Genomic DNA, 18,456 nt, shown 5'->3' with positions numbered 1-18,456 from the left:
AGGGGGACAGTAACTTGAGACAACTGACTGGTAATCTAGGGGTCTCCAAAGGAAGTCGAGACACCACCCCCACTTCCCAATCCCCCTGCCCAGAGTAGGGGTGGAGCAGAGGTTATTTCCTCTGACCCCTTCCAGGGAGAATCCTACTGCTTCTGAGTATAGCCCAGTTTGACCCTTTCTAGCAAGGGTTATCTAGCACAAGTCTCAGCAAAGGGGACGCCCCCATCCAACTCTCCTTTAGCCTTCCTACTTTATGCTTTGCCTCACCACCAACCTCTGACCCAGCCGGAGCGCAATTTCTGTCCTCACTCCTCGACCCTGTTTACGCACTCGTCCTTTCTAGACAGGCCCAGGCGAAGCCTCCGGCGCGAAAGCCTTCGATCAGTTCTTCTTAAACTTGAGCAATAAGAATATTTATCCAGAGGGCTTCTTAAAGCATTGTTAGCCCCAGCTCCCAGAGTTCCTGGTTTCCGAGCCGAATAATTTGCATTTTAAACAAGTTCTTAGGAGGTGCTTCCAGTCCGGGACCACTTAGAACCACGGCCTTAGATAAAAGGAAGTACCCTTGCCATCCTGAGCTCCCTCATTTCTTTCCCTCTGTTTCCCCAGTCCCTTCGCACTTAGGCTATTTTCCCTTCTCCGTTGCAGACTGAGCTTGTGGGCTTGTGGGCTCGGTTTTTTACGGTTCCCCTCCTGTCGCCGGTTCCGAGCTTTGTCGGAAACGATACCCGCTCGCAGTCTCTGGACCTGGGCAGCTTCGCGCCCACCGCCTTCACTGTTTTTCCACCGCAAACGCTGCTCGCTGCACTCGTCTCTCGGAGGGTGAATTAGTCACCCTCTTCCCCTACTCATTTCACTAAGTGCAACCCTTCCCGCAACTTAGCAGCGGCGGGGCTCGCCGCTCGCCTCTGCGCTCCGCAGCTTTGGGAAGCATCCCAGTGTAGTTGCCGCGCCCCACCGCGCTCCAGACTCAGCCTGGGGTGCAGGGGCCATTTCTGCGCCCCCAGCTCTGCGCTGGGACCTTATCTGGCTCTGGCTCCAAGGCGTGGGCCAGGGCGGGTGAGGAGAGCTCTTCTGTTGAGCTTCGGGCGCCCAAGCCCAGAGGGGGGCGGTAGCAGCGTCAGGTGGCTGCTCTGCGTCCCCGCGCGCCGCCCAGTCAGTCCCCTTTCCGCTCTCAGCCTGGGCTGGAGCGGGAGATGATCAACACCTCCGTCCCAGCAGCCGCGTTCGCGGGAGCAGTCTGGACTCGGGACCTTGGCAGGAGAAACCGAGATGTGACACCCTCCGACTGCCCATTGCCCTCTTTGGCATCCTGCCTGCCTCTCCCCACTTCCTCGCCCTCTCCAGGGACCCATTGGACAGCCAGCGTTAGCCTCGATCTCCGGGGAGAGAGGAGCGGCCACCGGGCGCACCGCCGGGCAGAAGTTGGACTCAGCCGGGCAGCCCTGAACCAGCCGCGCCAGAGGGGTGGACTAGCGAAGGGAGAGAGGAAGGGGCAGTAAAGGCTCTGAGAGACAGGGCTTTGAGTGGGCTTTTCCTGCTCCCTCGGCCCCGGTGGTCGGGGCAGGGGGAGAAATGCTGAGCCCGCGCCTAGGTGACCGCCGCCGCGACAACAGCCTCAGCGGCAGCTTCAGCATCAGCACCGGCGGGACAGCGACAGCGGGGGCGGCGCAGGCGCATTGTGCCCCGCGGAGCCTGCAGTTCCCGAGCCCCGTGCGCGGCACCGCCACAGTCTGGGCAGCGGCGGCCGGGGGAGTGCTACTACCATGAACTGCCTGGTCCTTCTCCCCAGAGCTGCTCATCCGGGTCGGGCTGGAGACACAGTCAGGGGACCCCGCCGCCGCCGCCGCGCCCCCTCTTCTTTCGGCTCGATCTTCTCTTCCACCTTTTCCTCCTCTTGCTCCACCTTCTCTTCCTGCAACCCCCCCTCCCCCGCCGCGGATCCTGGCCGCTGCTCTTTAGACCCAGGATGCCGGGGGGCAAGAGAGGGCTGGTGGCACCGCAGAACACGTTTCTGGAAAACATCGTCAGGCGCTCCAGTGGTAAGAAGAGTTACAGTCAGAACACCCCTCCACCTGCATCCTGCCCACCCACGCCCCCCATCCACCTCATCTCATCCCTCTCCCAAGGGGGGCGGGGGATACGGACAGCCCTTCCCAGTGGCTTCAGTTACCAGCTGGACCTGATGTGAGGTGGGGGTGGGAAAGAGGTGGCAGAATGAAAGTTTGTTGCAGCCCCTCCCCAAAAAGTACTCACCCCCCCTCCCACCTGTCCAGAGCCGGGAGCGGAGGAAGTCGAAGGGGAGCAGAGGGTAGGGAGGAGGTACAGCTGGAGAATAGAGTTGAGTTTGTTGAGGGATGTCTTGTCTTCCTCGTTCATCTTTCCACCACATTTTTTTTCCCCCCTGAATCAAGTAGACTGCAGAGACTGATCAAATTTTTAATCTTGGTGGAAGGGCTTCCCTTAAGTTGGGAATGGCTGTGAAAGTGGCTCCTTAAGATTTAAGTCTCTGGAATGGCTTTCAGGCCCAATGGGTACCGTTGAAAGGAGCCTAGAGTTTGGGAGGATGGTTGGAGTTGAACCAAAGAAAGAGTCCGTTCTGGAAAAAGGGAAAGGCGATTATTTTGGTCAAATTTGAAGTTTCTCTTTTCTGAGGCATTGGTCTATGTTGATCTATATGATATATTTGATTTGACTTAAACAGGAGAAAGGTAGAGGGGAAGCAATAGCTACTGTGCTTTTAAAGTAACTAAAGAAGCAATTTAAAAAATGCCATCCTACCTTGCTACTGAGGCTAGAGTTTTCTTGCCTTAAAGTGACTTTAAATTTCTGTCCTTTTATGCATTCATTTCCTCTAAGATACCTGAATGGGGATGGTTATATATTTCACCTTTTAGGACCTTGTAAACTTTGCATTTTACTGAAATATACATCTTCTACTTGTTTTCAAATCTTTTATATAATTTTTAATTTTACAAGCAAGACATGTAAAAAATGCTTTAAAGTTGCTCCTTTTTTCCTTCAGAAGCCAGTTATTTTATTTTGAGATCCTTTGCTTGGAGATTTATGAGAAAGACATTTCTTCATATTAATTACAGTAGATCTTGGACTAAAGCAGTGGAAATGCTCTATGCAGTTCCATAATCATTGTTTAATCATTCATTCATTCAATTAAACAATATTTATTTGGATGCCTTATACAAGAGACACTCTGTGGGGTCCTTTGGATAAAAATGATTAAGACACTTCTGCTTTTGAAAAGCTCCCTGCTTAGTGGGCAAGACAGAGAGAGGCACAATTGTGCTTTTCCTGAATTGGTAGATTAGGTTGTGTTAATTTTTAAGATTTAATCTCTTCTAAAACTAGGTTTGCAAATATTTCCCTTGATTTTGGGACTGTAATGTAAGTGTCCCAAGGTACTTTTCATCAATCTCTGACATGGTATTAGGCTTTAATTTGTGACTTTTGACTTTATTTCTTCCTATTTTATCAATGCCTGTTTCGAATCTTGAACTGACTTTTTGGGGTTGGAAAAAATGACTAATAGCCCTGGTCTAGTTTTTAAAAATAACTATATTTTTAGCTATTCCAATGTGATTTTGAATGTGTGTTTGATTTTTTATGATAATATAAAATATGAACTCATTATGGTAGACAATTTATATGTTTATACATTATTTCCTATATTAATATTGTATAGAAACCTGGAGTACAAAGAGATATTACTGTTAAAACAACTAGTTTGGGAAATTTAAAGTTTATTGGAATTAGCTATTTAAGATATAGCTTTTAAGATAAAGCCCTATTTTTCAGCTTTCTCATCCTCTTGGGTTATTTCAACACCATACAATTTGGTCTGCAAGAGGACTTTTAAGAGAAGGCCTTAAAATTTGGAGGGTTCTCTATTGCTCTGCATGGTAACTAGAAAGTAGATGAGAATTGACTGAAGTTTACTCATATAGCATCTTTGGATGAAACTTCTTATATAGACTGAAACTATGAGCCAGTTTGCAGAATATCTTTTATTTCTGATATACCATGAAACTATGACTTACTTTATGTGGCTTAGAAATAGCTGCTTCTATTGCCTCCATTTTAAATCCACTATCCAAATTAATGAACGTTTTATCTTTTTTACACTTCATGTTATAATTGCTTCACTGGTTTAATGTTTCTTTCCATGCATAGCACCAAGTACAAATGAAAATTCATCTGTTTCACATTTTAAATATCACCTCTAATTGCTTGTGGCTAACTTAACAATACAGCTATTCAAAACTTCTCAGCTTTGTTTGAAATGTGTTAGATATTTGAGGTAAGTATATATCCCTGTGTATGTAATCAGTACTGGAATGTCTCAATGCCACTTACCCAGGAAGTACCTCAGAAATTGAGAATTACAGTGTTATATTTTGTGGGAATATCCCACAATTGTTGTCACTTCTATATGATTTGGCAGAGAAATAAAAAAATTCATTCTGAGAAATTGCTTAATTGATATTAACAGAAAATACCCGTCAGGGTTCTCACAGATGGATTGAGTTTGTCACAGTAAAGATTTCATTACTCAATAACTGAACAACATTGAAAGTGATGTATTGGCAGAGCTTTAGTGGAAAAAAAAGGAAGCAGTACTCCCAATATATTTAGGAATTGAAGGAAGATGGTTTGGGACTGGCTATTTACCTGTACTCCATGAAATTCTTCTCTTTCTGACACAACCTCATTTTCTTCTTATGAAAAGATCAGATCTTTTAGTGAGAATCAGATGGAGTAGAAACATATGTAGAGATGCACACAGATAAAATACAGACAGGTATCCACTCAGACACAAAGATAGATGCAGAGGAAATACATTCTTTGACACACTCAAGGGGCAAAAGAGAGATGTAAAAAGTAGCAGAATACAGAGAGGGAGGGAACAAGAGGTGGGGGAGAGAGAAAAGGAGGGATACACGCTTTTATTTATTAGGCTATCGCTAATGAGCTGAAATCTCAGTCAATTAGAAATCCATCAGAATACTTCTTGATGAAGAACAAAAGAGCAAGAAGTGTGATATATTTGGGTATAGTTTTTAAACACGAGGATTTCCTAATAAAGTTCCAAACTCCTCGGTTGCAATTTTCTAGAATAACCGTGCTATATTCTTTGCCCTGGAGTGGTACTATAGCCTATTTGCTGTTATTTTACGCTTCTCGAGATTGGATTTTTATTTTCCTTATTTAGTTGATTCAGTCTGTTATGGGAAAGCATTTCAAATTGTTATTGGTGATTCAAAGTCTATAAAATAAAGTAATGAGGGCCATTGAGTAGGATGGATACAAACATACTATATAGCCAAATACCCAAATGGTAGAAGTAGGAAATTCCTCTTTTTAGTTTTAAGATAAAAGATAAGATCATTTTTAGACAAATAAAAGGAATTACAATCATTACATGTGATTCTAATAGGTAGAGAGTGCACATTATTTACTCCAAGAAGTTGTAAAGGTCAAGAGCATAAATGCAATAGCAAGATTTAGATACATTTTTGGCTAGTAAAATCAAAATATGTAGTTAGGAAGATTAAGTTTAGGAACTATGTGGTGAGTTCATTACAGGCATGCAATGTCTTATGGAAGGCTTCCATCCAAAGTGCTTACTGATTGAATCTGTGTCTGAAACATTATTAGGTTAGCTTTCCTTATTTAAATTTCAGTATTTTTTCAAGCTCTTCATCCATAAATTTGGGCTGTAGGGAGCCGTACCCTTATGGGTAGAGGGTAGGTACCTGAAAGAAAGTAGATTTTTAAGGACTTTTAGGTGGAACTTTAGATTTAAACAAAACAAGATATTTCCAAGGCCTTCAATGTGATTATTGCTTTGGGCAGTATATTTTTGTGTATATGTTGTCTTTGATTCCTTAGCAAATAGGCAGGCATTATTAGTTTGAGTGACAGTAAACTAGTTGCCGCTTTGAAATTTTTAACTATAAAAATAATTTCTTTTAAATTAGAATATAGCTATTGTTCTTTAATTTTTTAGACATTAGGAAAAACTAGAAGTGTTTTCTTTTTAGAGATAAAAAAGGGGCTTAGGAAAGAAGAAAACAGAAAAAGCAGTATTTTATGAACTGCTTAACCTTCAAGAGAAGCTACTTAGTAAACTCAGTTTTCCATTTTACTTGAAATACCTCCCCAAGTACTTTCTTTGCCCTTACCAACAGGAAAATCTAAAATAATTTTTGTGCTATTGTTAATATTTGTAAAAACTGAGACCTTAAATGAGATCCTATAGGAGAGGAAGTAGAAAACGAGTGATTTAAAAACAAAATAAAGAAATAATGACTCATAAGTATCATCCGATTTAAAAAAATGATGAAGGACAAATTTTTTTTTGGTATAGAGTACTTGATATTTTTTCTTGAAAGATCTAAAACATTCTTCAGGGTATATTGATAAAACCACTTAGAATTTCTGAAGCTTTGGTTCATCCAAGTCTTATGATGTATCAGTTCTACTTTTAAAATATCACAGAGGTTGAAATTACACTGACCACTTCCTAAATCATATTTATAAGTAAGCCAGAGGATTGTTCCATCCTTCAGGGTCCACATTGCCTTATATAACAGATGCAGTACTTTGTTGACTAGGGAGCTGCTTATCCCAGGACATCCTTGTGTTCACTAGAAATTGCTCCATTTGTCTATCTTTTGCTTGATTCCAGAAGTAGTTCTGTTCAGTTCAGTCGCTCAGTTGTGTCCAACCCTTTGCGACCCCATGGACTGCAGTGGTAGAGTGTATAAGAAGTAGAGGGTATAAGAAATCCACATGCTTGGCCATCTGTCAACTGCCCTACTAAAAGAAACCTATAGCACAGTATTTTATAGAGTAGAAGGGAGTATCTATGATTGTTTTGACAGTGACTGAGTAAATTTCTGTAAAGGAGTCTTTTAGTTTAGTCAATATTTATCTTTTGCTTTCATTGTTAATAACAGCTGCTTGCTAGCATGGAGGAACAATGCTTCCACATTCTCCAGCCTTTAGTCTAGGAAAAGCTTGCACTGTTCTTCAGAGTCTGTAGTTAAGATTCACCACAGGAGGGCAGTATAGGTTCTGCCACAGCTAAACTAATTTATATCTGTTTCTCTTTTCTGTCCTTTTCCTCAAGTTTGGGGGTTAAAAATCAATGAAGTTAGTTGTTACTCTTGACAGAAAATATCTAAAATAGAAGACCTATAGGAAAGTGAAAAGAAGAAAGGAATTGCAATCTTATATTCGTTGATGATAACCAACATTTTCTGACTAAATGAATGTGATATTAGTAAAAACAGTTTATGGAAACAAATTCAAATTTTAGGTTAGTATAACTTTCACTTTAGCAGATGAACAAAATGTTATTGTAACCATTTCTGTGTGGTGATAATAGATATGAAATATAAAGTTTTGCAGAATAATTATGTATAATTAATGTTCACATTAGAAGGATGAATACATATTTTCTGTTTCAACAAAAAATTCCCTCATCAGATATCTTAATATAATTTTGATTAAGTTTGATCAAGTAGAATCAGTTCATGATAGTGCTTTGATTTTATTAAAAGATAGTTTACAGATTTATAGATACTTACCTAGGATGTTACATGATTCTAGTAGTTCAATGTTATACAAACTTTAAAAATAAAATACAGAGCTAAAATAAATATTCTTCAAAGTTTTCCAAACTTATTAAACTCAAAAAATATGATTGGAGGTACAGTACTACTTTAAGAGGTTTTATTTCTTGTCCATCATCAAGTTTGAGTCTTGGTTATAGGGATTTTTTGTTTTCTTTTTGGTAGGGTTAGAAACCATATTTTGAGAGATGCTCTGAAATGTCCCAAACAAAATCAGTTTTAGTGGGGAAAATTAAAATGTGTCATACAGTACTTTTATGAATAACATAGATATAGTGTTAAAGCAAGTAAACCTGAATAACAAGTCACAAAACCAGTGGTAATTATTGTTGTGTAAATTGAGGTCAAAGAAAGTAGTCTTTATGTGTTGTAAGAAATGGACGTTTGTAAAATATTTTTCTTTAATAATAGAATTTTAAAAACTCCAGTCTCGTTCTTGCCACACACCCAATAAAGCAAAGTAGTAACTATGTGAAATGATGGACATATTGATTAGCTTGATTGCATCTGATATCAAATCATCAAGTTATATACTTTAAATATATACAATTTTTATTTGTCAGTTATACCTTAGCACGCCTGAAAAAACATCCTCAGTGTATTTCACTAAATATGCTAGCTTAAAATGTAGGATATAACTCCTTTTCATCACTGAAGAATGACTAAAAAGAGTCATTTGAATATTCTCATTTTATATAATGTAGATGTTTTAATATTGGAAAGACTTGGTCTTGAAAGGTAGTTAATCAAATGAACACTGACAATATTGTCACATATTTCAGAGTGCATTTTAGACACTATTTTAGTATTTGGTTGTTTATGAATATTATTACTAACACAAAGAAGTATTTGTATACATTCTAGATAATGGTTTTCTGATATATTAAGCTTTCACATGGGAAAAGATAAGAAAATTAAATAAAAAGTGAAATAATTTATAAAGGAAGAGTGGTTGAAAAGCAATTTGAAATCTTATTGAAATGGATTTCTTTCTTTATTGGGTCTGGTCCCATCAGCGAAACATAAGTACTAAGTCCTATTGATTTCACAAGATATATGATTTTAGATCTGAGCTTAGGTGCACAATCAGCAGTTTCTAGAGATAATGACAAATAACTGGGAAGTCAGGGAAGTGTTGGTATATGGACTAAGCTTCTTGAGGATATGGGTTATACCTTACACATAACTTTTATATCCTCCACTATGAAGAGCACATAACGCTACATACTAGTTGAATAAATGCTTTTAATTTTGTCTCCTAAGTTAACCAAGTCTAGAATTGATTCTTTTCTAAAACACTGCCGATTAAATCTATTAGGTAAGCTTGTATCAGTAACTGCATAGTTCAAAATATTTAGATAACCAATGTGTAGATCTGAACGTGGAAATCACATTGAATGAGGAATATCAGATGGGAGTCGTGAGAGCTTGAGAGGTGAATGTGTGAGTGATCTCACATTCATCTCTTATTGCAACTGGATGTACAGCTGAAATATTTCCTATCATTTTTTGTTCTGATCTCCAAAGCTTAAAATATTGGCTATAGGAAATAACTGTTTATACATTTTTTGATTCTAATTAATTCCTTTTGTAAAACGATTTTGCATTAGGAGTTACTGATGGTAAGTTTTATCCTTGGGAATTGATCTATATCAATTTATGTATCTTCTGAGTGAGTTCCACCTTGAGAAGCAGCTTGCAGTCCTGTGCAGTAATCAGAAGAAGAGGCAGAATAGATTTTGGCTTGTTAGAGCCTGCAGGGTCAGCCTCAGGTCGCCAAGTTTAACTGGAAAACAACTCGCTTAGATTAAGAAAGAGCAAAAGTTCATCTCATTATCCTCATCTTTTCTGTAAGCCTTTTCATGTCTCCTGGCATATTTTTAATTTGGGACAAATTATAGCACGATGAATTTACTTTCATAGTGTTGAGAGAATAGAGAAATTTTTCAATGAGGGTTAAACAGTCTGGGAATAAACTCACCTAAAATAGCTCCCATCCTTTTGCTTGACCTTCATACTCTTTCTAGTTAATCATCCACTAATTCGATAATTTGACATGAATTTGTTGAGTGCCTACCATGTGCTAGACTCTGATCTAAGCACTGGGGATGCACATTGAACACGATGATAAAACTAATATTTCCTCCCCCCCACTTTTTTTTTCTGTGATGGGCAGTGTACACACTGGTTAGACACCACAGGTTCTGGGGGCTTGCATTAAGGTCCCGGCTCTGATGCTTACTAGCTCTGTGACAAACTTGTCAGTCCCTAGTTTTCTGCTCTGCAAAATGCAAGTAATAATAGCGCCTAATTTACGGGGCCGAAGTAAGGATTAAATGAGAGGGTATGTGCAAAGTTCTGAGAACAGAGTCTGGCACTTAACAAGTTCCATATCAGTATTAGTGTAGCTAGTTATTGTTATTATTTAGATGTTTAACACTTTAGATATTCAACACCATTTGTAGTTGATACCTTTAATTCTTGGTCACCACTTCCTTTTGAACCTGCTTTCAGTGGACTTCCGACTAAACTGTAATGTTGAGGCTTCCTAGAAGGTTACAAGAGAGCATTCTTGTGAATCCAGAAACCTTTCATTTGTCCGTATTTTTCTAGTTCTGCAGGATTTAAGACTCTGCTCCCCTATCCTCTCCACACTTTTTTTGGCTTTCATGACTTTGTATTTTCTCTTGCCCGTTTTCCTTTCATTTTCTATTCTCTTTCCACTCCCCTTCCCTCCTATCCCTTCCCTTCTCCCCCCACCCCCCCAACCCACCCAAGGGTGAATGGTCATTCAGGTTCAACTTTCAACTGTCTTTCTTACATTTATACCCTTTTTTTCAGAACAAGTTTGTCCTCTGTCATAATTTAAACTTTATCCTTTCTGTTCTCCAGTCCCATGTTACCAGGGGCCTACAGAATTTCTCCTGCACTCCCCACAAGTTATCTAAAACTCAGTGTGGCCACAGCATTGGATTTATAATTGCTTTTGGCATCAAGCAGACTTACTTCCTTTGGTATTTCCCCATTTCTGTCAAAGGTGTTGTTAATATTTTAATCTTTTAGTCTAGAAATTTTAGGGTCATTTTTGGCTTCCCATGCAGTATAATACTAGTCTTATTTCCTAACCTTAATCTCCAGGGGTAAGGATTTTGCCATATATTCCTGCTGTACTCTTTATAAGTGCTGGGTGCAGAGTAAGTGAATTTGTGATAGTTCACTGTACTGACCCATCTCAGGGCATGAGACGTGTCCATAACTGGCATCATGTATGGCCACGTGTACAAGTATGATGGACGAAAGTAGGAGTTACAGGTTGAAAGAAGAGTTGCGTCGTTAACTGGGCCCAGAAACAAAAGATCTCTGTGAGGAATGAAAGGAATGTGATATGTTCTTGTTGTTCATTCCTAAGCAGCCTCATTTTCTACTAGAGCAACCATAGTCAAGGTAACCCGTCATCTTTCTGGAACTCTGTAGGGCAGAAAACAGTGCTCTCAACAGATAAAAGGCATTTCTATCTTGTCTCGACACAGACCTCATCCTGACTCTAGCCGTCACTCTAGATGACATCTAGGACTCTACAGGACTACAGTATTAATGATTACCTTGCAAGGTTGCTGGAAAGATTCAGCAAACTCACAAATGTGGTGGCTCTGGCACGGTGCCTCATCAAGGGCTTAAAAAATATTCACCTGTTCCTATTTTTCTCTAAAGTAGGGGTGATTTTTTTCTTTTTTTTTTTTAACCTGAACAAAGCAAAGTATTAAATTGCTGAGACTTTCCTAAGTTTTATCCTGGTGGATCTTAGCTTAAAGGCATTTGCCTTTACTTTACCAAGGACGTACTTATTTGGAGAAAAAACCAAAACAAACAAATACCACTCTTCCCTACAATGACAACATCAAAGAACTACTATTTATAGTCAAAGAAGCATCAGTTCTTTTTACCTCAGTAATTGTTAATGCTTGGATAAGCTCAAGAAGAAGGCAGAAATTTGGCCTCTTTTTGTAACCGGCTCAGTTAAATCTGGCCAAAGGAGAGAAAGTTGAATATGTGATCTGTATCTTTCCTTTGAACAATTAGCTTCTATTGCATAGATAGTAGAAATTAAAAAAAAAAAAAAAAAAAGGACAAAGCTTTAGCAATTAATTGGATTATAGATGTATTTAGAAAAGCCTCACTTCTATTTTTCTACCAGGTGTGGAGGTTAGACTAGTCTTTTTTTTTTTTTTTTTTTTTTAATATTATTTTATTAGTTGGAGGCCAATCACTTCACAACATTTCAGTGGGTTTTGTCATACATTGACATGAATCAGCCATATAGTTACACGTATTCCCCATCCTGATCCCCCCTCCCACCTCCCTCTCCACCCAACTCCTCAGGGTCCTCCCAGTGCACCAGGCCCGAGCACTTGACTCATGCATCCCACCTGGGCTGGTGGTCTGTTTCACCATAGATAATATACATGCTGTTCTTTCAAAACATCCCACCCTCACGTTCTCCCCCAGAGTTCAAAAGTCTGTTCTGTACTTCTGTGTCTCTTTTTCTGTTTTGCATATAGGGTTATCGCTACCATCTATCTAAATTCCGTATATATGTGTTAGTATACTGTAATGTTCTTTATCTTTCTGGCTTACTTCACTCTGTATAATGGGCTCCAGTTTCATCCATCTCATTAGAACTGATTCAAATGAATTCTTTTTAACGGCTGAATAATATTCCATGGTGTATATGTACCACAGCTTCCTTATCCATTCATCTGCTGATGGGCATCTGGGTTGCTTCCATGTCCTGGCTATTATAAACAGTGCTGAGATGAACATTGGGGTGCACGTGTCTCTTTCAGATCTGGTTTCCTCGGTGTGTATGCCCAGAAGTGGTATTGCTGGGTCATATGGCAGTTCTATTTCCAGTTTTTTAAGAAATCTCCACACTGTTTTCCATAGTGGCTGTACTAGTTTGCATTCCCACCAACAGTGTAGACTAGTCTTTTAATTGAAATTCTTCATTAGTTATCTTGCCATTAGTATTTGATAGCCTTAAAAGGTAAACTCTAAAGGAAATAGAATCCCTTCATAACAGCTGCAGTTCATTTGCAAAAACAAGGTTTATTTGCAAGATTGAAAATGATACTTAAACATTAAAAATGTAATACTTCTCCCCCCTGATAAATGTAACTTGACTGATTTAGCTTCTATCCAAGATTATATAACTAGTGAATGTTTTACATCCTTATGTATTTTAAGAAATATCATTGTAATAAAATTCAGTAAAAATTTGTTTTTATCTACATGAGTGAAGATTTTCTGTTGTACTATGAGACTACAAATCACATAGGCCATCATTGCAGTTATCTTTTATTTTTAATGATGCTGACGAATGTACTTTTAAGAAACATATCTTTCATGAAGAAAACACCAATTATTAAAAGTAGAAACCTTGAATTGTTGGACATTCTTTTATATGTGTGTGTACATATATATTTTCTATAACAAAATTGCTATTTTCCTACCATTAGAATTTCAGGAATATATGTTAAAATAGCTTGTGAATCCTGAACCACTTTGGCTGGATGGAAAAACGAATTTAATGTCATCAAAGAAACACAGAAACTTAAAAATGTACCTTTGATCTTGAAGGAGATGAAGAGTGGAGGCATATTTTTATCTTTGATGGCAGCTGAACAAGTTTGAATAAATTAACAGATTTTTTTTTGCATATTTCAAACTCCCACAGTGATGGTCTGCTTAATGTTGCCAATATTATTATATAATAATTAGTCTCATTGTGGAAGGTACAAAGCGTATGTGTCTACACACACACACTTACTCGCACACATACACATTTCTTTGATACAGAGCTGTAGGATAAAGGTATATTTGTGAGGACTGAAACATACCAGTCTTATATTCTATTATTGATATAGTAGAAGTGGGTAATGCACCTACCAGGAATCAACATTGTGGATGTGGGCATGACACATAAATTATTTATGCTTTTGTTTAGCCATCTGTGCCAGGATTTTATTTAACCCAAATAAAATGTGCTGTATGTGCCTCAGGGATTGTTCTGCTGTTTCTGTTCTCTGAAACTTAAATATATCTATAGACACCCAGAAGACAAGTTTAAAAAGTAATATATGCTGCATGATTTAAATTCACAAGTTTCCAGAGTTCAGGGAAATCTATGTTGGAACACCTAATTTTTTTTTTTAAACAAAACTGTTCATTCTTTGAAAAAAAAAATTCCTAGCACAATCCTTATCTATATTCTTGACAATGTCTAGCATTGCTCTAATAATTATTTATTCACTGTATGACTTTAGGAATAAGAATTTTTCTATTTGATTTGCTCATTCAATAAGCTTTTGTGGGTATACAGTGGTGAACCAACAGATGTGGTCTCTGCCCTCATGGAACATGTAGTCTTGTGGGGAAACAGGCATTTCACCAATCCAAACCAAATATAAATTATAAATTGTGGTAAGCATTTTGAAGGAAAAGGGGAGGATGCTGTGGTCAAGTGTATTAGAGACTAATTTTGAGCAGGAGATGGTGTCTGGGAAGACATTTCTGAGAAAGTAGTGTTGAATTCAGACCTAAAGTAAGAGGTAAATAGATGATGAATGGATAGAAGAAAATTTCAGACAGAGAAAACTTGTGAACGGTCCCTAAGAAGAAAGAGAAAATGAGTGGCTGAGTTTGTGAAGCTTAGAAGCCAGTGTAGTTGCATCGCAGTGGACAAAAAAAGAGACATGTGGAAAACCAGGGTGGAGAGACAGAAGCCTGACTACTCAGGGAAAGGCTTCTGCACTGTATTCCAAGTCAGTGGACAGATCTGCTGGCTACAGGGTTCACTTGCTGTATAATGGCAAGTTGTGTTGGAGGAAAGAACAGTGCTAGTAGGGGAGCAGCCAGGAGACTCTTGTGATAGTCCGGGCAAGAAATGGTGGAGTATTTTGCCTGGGATGGTACCTGTAGAGTTTAAGAGAAGTGGGTGCTTCTGCTGGTAAAATTATTAGGGTTAAGTGTTGAAGTTTGAACCAGTCCATTATTCCATATCCAGTTCTAACTGATGCTTCTTGTCTTGCATATAGGTTTCTCAGGAGGCAGGTAAGGTGGTCTGATAGTCCAATCTCTTCAAGAATATTCCATAGTTTGTTGTGATCCACACAGTCAAAGGTTTTAGCATAGTTAATGAAGCAGAAGTAGATATTTTTCTGGAATTCCTTATGATCCAGTGTTGTTGGCAGTTTGATCTCTGATTCCTCTGCCTTTTCTAAATCCAGCTTATACATCTGGAAGTTCTCAGTTCATGTACTGCTGAAGCCTAGCTTGAAGGATTTTGAGCATTACCTTGCTAGTATGTGAAATGAGCACAATTCTATGGTAATTTGAACATTCTTTGGCATTGCCTTTCTTTGGGATTGGAACGAAAACTGACTTATTCCAGTCCTGTGTCCACTGCTGTTTTCCAAATTTGCTGGCATATTGAGTGTAGCACTTTCACAGCATCATTTTTTTAGGATTTGAAATAGCTCAGCTGGAATTCCATCACCTCCACTAGCTTTGTTTGTAGCAATGCTTTCTAAGGCCCACTTGACTTCACACTCCAGGATATCTGGCTCTACGTGAGTGACCAACTACACCATTGTGATTATCTGGGTGATCAAAACCTTTTTTGTACTGTTCTGTGTATTCTTGCTGTCTTTTCTTAATCTTTTCTGCTTCTGTTAGGTCCTTGCCATTTCTGTCCTTTATTGTGCCCATCTTTGCATGAAATGTTCCTTTGGTATCTACAGTTTTCTTAAAGAGACCTCTAGTCTTTCCTATTCTATTGTTTTCCTCTGTTCTGTTGCATTGTTCACTGAGGAAGGCTTTCTTAACTCTCCTTGCTTTTCTGTGAAATTCTGCATTCAGTTGGGTATATCTTTCCCTTTCTCCTTTGCTGTTCACTCCTCTTCTTTCCTAAGCTATTTGTAAGGCCTCCTCAGACAACCACTTTGCCTTCTTGTATTTCTTTTTCTTGGGAATGGTTTTGGTCACCACTTCTAGTGCAGGGTTATGAACCTCCGTCCATAGTTCTTCAGGCACGCTGTCTACCAGATCTAATCCGTTGAATCTGTTTGTCACCTCCACTGTGTAATCACAAGGGATTTGATTTAGGTCATACCCAAATGGCTTTCTTCAATTTGAGCCTGAATTTTGCAAAAGGATGAATTGCAATAGTGATGAATTGGATGGCATGAATGAAGAGGTGTGACGCATGGGATTTTGGCTCAAGCACGGGATTTTGGCTCAAGCACCTGGGAATAGATGCAGGTAGGGATGGAGATGGGGAAAACTGAGATGAAGAAAATTGGAAGATTACCAGGTATAGTGTGAAGCTCTAGATATCACCTGCATTATCACTTTGCCTTCTAGCTCGCTTTTCATCCCTTGGAAGAAAATAATGCAGCTGAAGAGAGCTTTGTTCAGTGTGATTGTGTACAGAAGTGATTTCTGTATTCTTCTTTCAGAGGTCTAGAAAAGAGTATCACAGGTCAGGTAATTAACCTGATCAGTCTGGTTGTTTTGTGGATTAGAAACATGTAGCTTCAGATTTTAATAGGAGGCCGGCTCATATGAGAGACAAAATTCTGAGGGGTATGTATGTATGTTTCTTAAGTGGGTTTTTTAAATTGAAGTAAGTATTGTTGATTTATAATATTATATTAATTTCAGAAGTATAACATAATGATTTAAAATTTTTATAGATTATACTACATTTAAAATTATGACGAAATAGTGTCTATACTCTCTGTGCTGTACAACATAACTTGTATCTTATTTATTTTATACAGTATCAATAGTTTGTAGGTCAATCTCCTATCCCAATCTTGTCCCTACTCCCTTCTCTCTTCCCGTGGTAACCAGTAGGTTGTGCTCTCTATCCAAAATAAAATTTTAAATAAAACCAAAATTCTAAATCAAATGTAACTTTATAATGAATATTTGACAGTCAGTAGCTCAGCTGGTATAAAGTCTCCTTGCAATGCTGGAGACCCCAGTTCAATTCCTGGGGCAGGAAGATCCGCTAGAGAAGGGATAGGCTACCCACTCCCGTATTCTTGGGCTTCCCCGGTGGCTCAGATGGTAGAGAATCTGCCTGCAGTGCAGGAAACCTTTCAATTTCACTTTTCAGTGTTGAAATACCCTTTTCAATCCCTTTTAGAAAATGTTAGTAATTGGTTCATGAATTTCATTTTGTTGCTTTCAAGCTCCAAATTTCCCTTCTTGGCCACTGATCTTTGGAATTTGAATTCTCTTGCTCTTTGAATCGGAGGATTGTGATAGGCAGGGTAATACTTGCAGTTGTGAGAGTCTACACTCAAGTCCTTCCCTTCCAGTGCTCAAATTATGGGTTTCAGCTCTGTTGGAGGAGCTTTATGCCAGGGTTTTAGGGCTTTCAGAATAAGAGTGATGACTTCTAGGTGATGTATTCTCCAAGGTTAGGACTAAATGAATGTAATCAGAAGGAGAATCTGGTTGACTTTCCTCAGAAGCAGCTCTAGACCTTGGATGAGTATAAATTTGTGAGCAAGTTTTAGTCAGTGTTTCTGGCTTCTTTTTGTGAAGGCCTTTCCTGTCCCACCCCCACGGCCTGTTTTCTCTCTTCCTCAGGACTCTGTAGAATTCCTTTGTGTCTTGTGAAAGCAGAAGTGTTAGTCTCTCCATTGTGTCTGACTCTTTGCAACCTCATGGAGTGGGACCCACCAGGCTCCTCTGTCTACGGAATCTCCAGGCAAGAATACTGGAGTGGGTGGCCATGCCCTTCTCCAGGGGATCTTCCTGACCCAGGGATCAAACCCTGGTCTCCTGCGTTATGGTAGCACTTGTTAAAATAGCTGAAAATTTCTCTGTGCTTGTGTGGTGAAATACTTCTCTCTAGGGTAATTTGCATAAAAATGATGGGAGGAAGAGAGAGAAGTTTAACCCCCCAACAAGTATTTCATGCTTGTTATTGTTTATGAAATTTCTGGATCAGAAAAGGGTGTGGTTTTCATTAAAAGCAAAATAAATGAAACAAACACCTCAATAAGCATCTAATCATGCCAGATATAGCTAATGTTGCAGTAGAGGAAAGGCATCATTTTCCTAGAATTGCTATGGAAGGGGAAAAACATCTAATATGCTTTTATATTGTTTTCATTGACTGAATATAACCTTTCTTCTTCTAGAAACTTCTGTCAGCAAAATTATTGACCTCATGGTTTGTACACGATCTCCTTTAGGAATGGAATTAATGTGTAGTGGTGTTAAACTGAATGTAGTTATTTTCCTTGTTGTCTGAAGAAATAGCCCTGTAAAGAGGAAGGGCTTCCTTTTTATTACATGAAAACAAAAGTTTAAACAGCAGTTCAGAAATATAATGGCGGAAGAGAAAGTCTCAGACAGTGAGACCCAATTCTATCTTTCTGCTTCACTAAATTCCCTTTACCTGTGCTTGCCAAGTCTTCTAACGTCCCTGGCCAGCTTTCCTATCCTTAAAAGTAAGGAAAGCATGCACAAGATGAGTGTATTCATGAGCTTGGGGAATCACCTGATGACCTCACTCAAAAGCAGATTCTGATTCATTCGGTCTGGGGTGGGTCCCAGATTCTGCATTGCTCATAAACTCCCAGGTGATACTGGTCCACACTTTGAGTAGCAAGATAAGAGAGCAAATTTTTCCAAACCTGACAGCATTAGGCTGACCTTTGTGGCTGTATTTTTGTGTGGCTGCCAGCATTTAGGATTTATTGAAGTAGATCAGGACTTCTCC

General features: G+C 39.2%; 1 protein-coding gene across 1 annotated transcript in view; it reads left to right on the top strand.

Annotated features, from left to right (window-relative positions):
- The first annotated feature begins 1,969 nt into the window (after positions 1–1,969).
- Positions 1,970–18,456, top strand: part of KCNH5 (potassium voltage-gated channel subfamily H member 5) — a 361,713-nt gene continuing 345,226 nt past the window's right edge. The window contains exon 1 of the mRNA XM_065941253.1: positions 1,970–2,042. Within this exon, the coding sequence (XP_065797325.1) occupies positions 1,970–2,042 (73 nt within the window). The remainder of the gene's footprint in view (positions 2,043–18,456) is intronic.

The sequence above is a fragment of the Muntiacus reevesi genome, chromosome 7, assembly GCF_963930625.1.
Source record: "Muntiacus reevesi chromosome 7, mMunRee1.1, whole genome shotgun sequence".
NCBI classification, from domain to species: Eukaryota; Metazoa; Chordata; class Mammalia; order Artiodactyla; family Cervidae; genus Muntiacus; species Muntiacus reevesi.
Note: the sequence above shows the minus strand (reverse complement) of the source record. Positions and strands in the feature narration are given on the sequence as shown.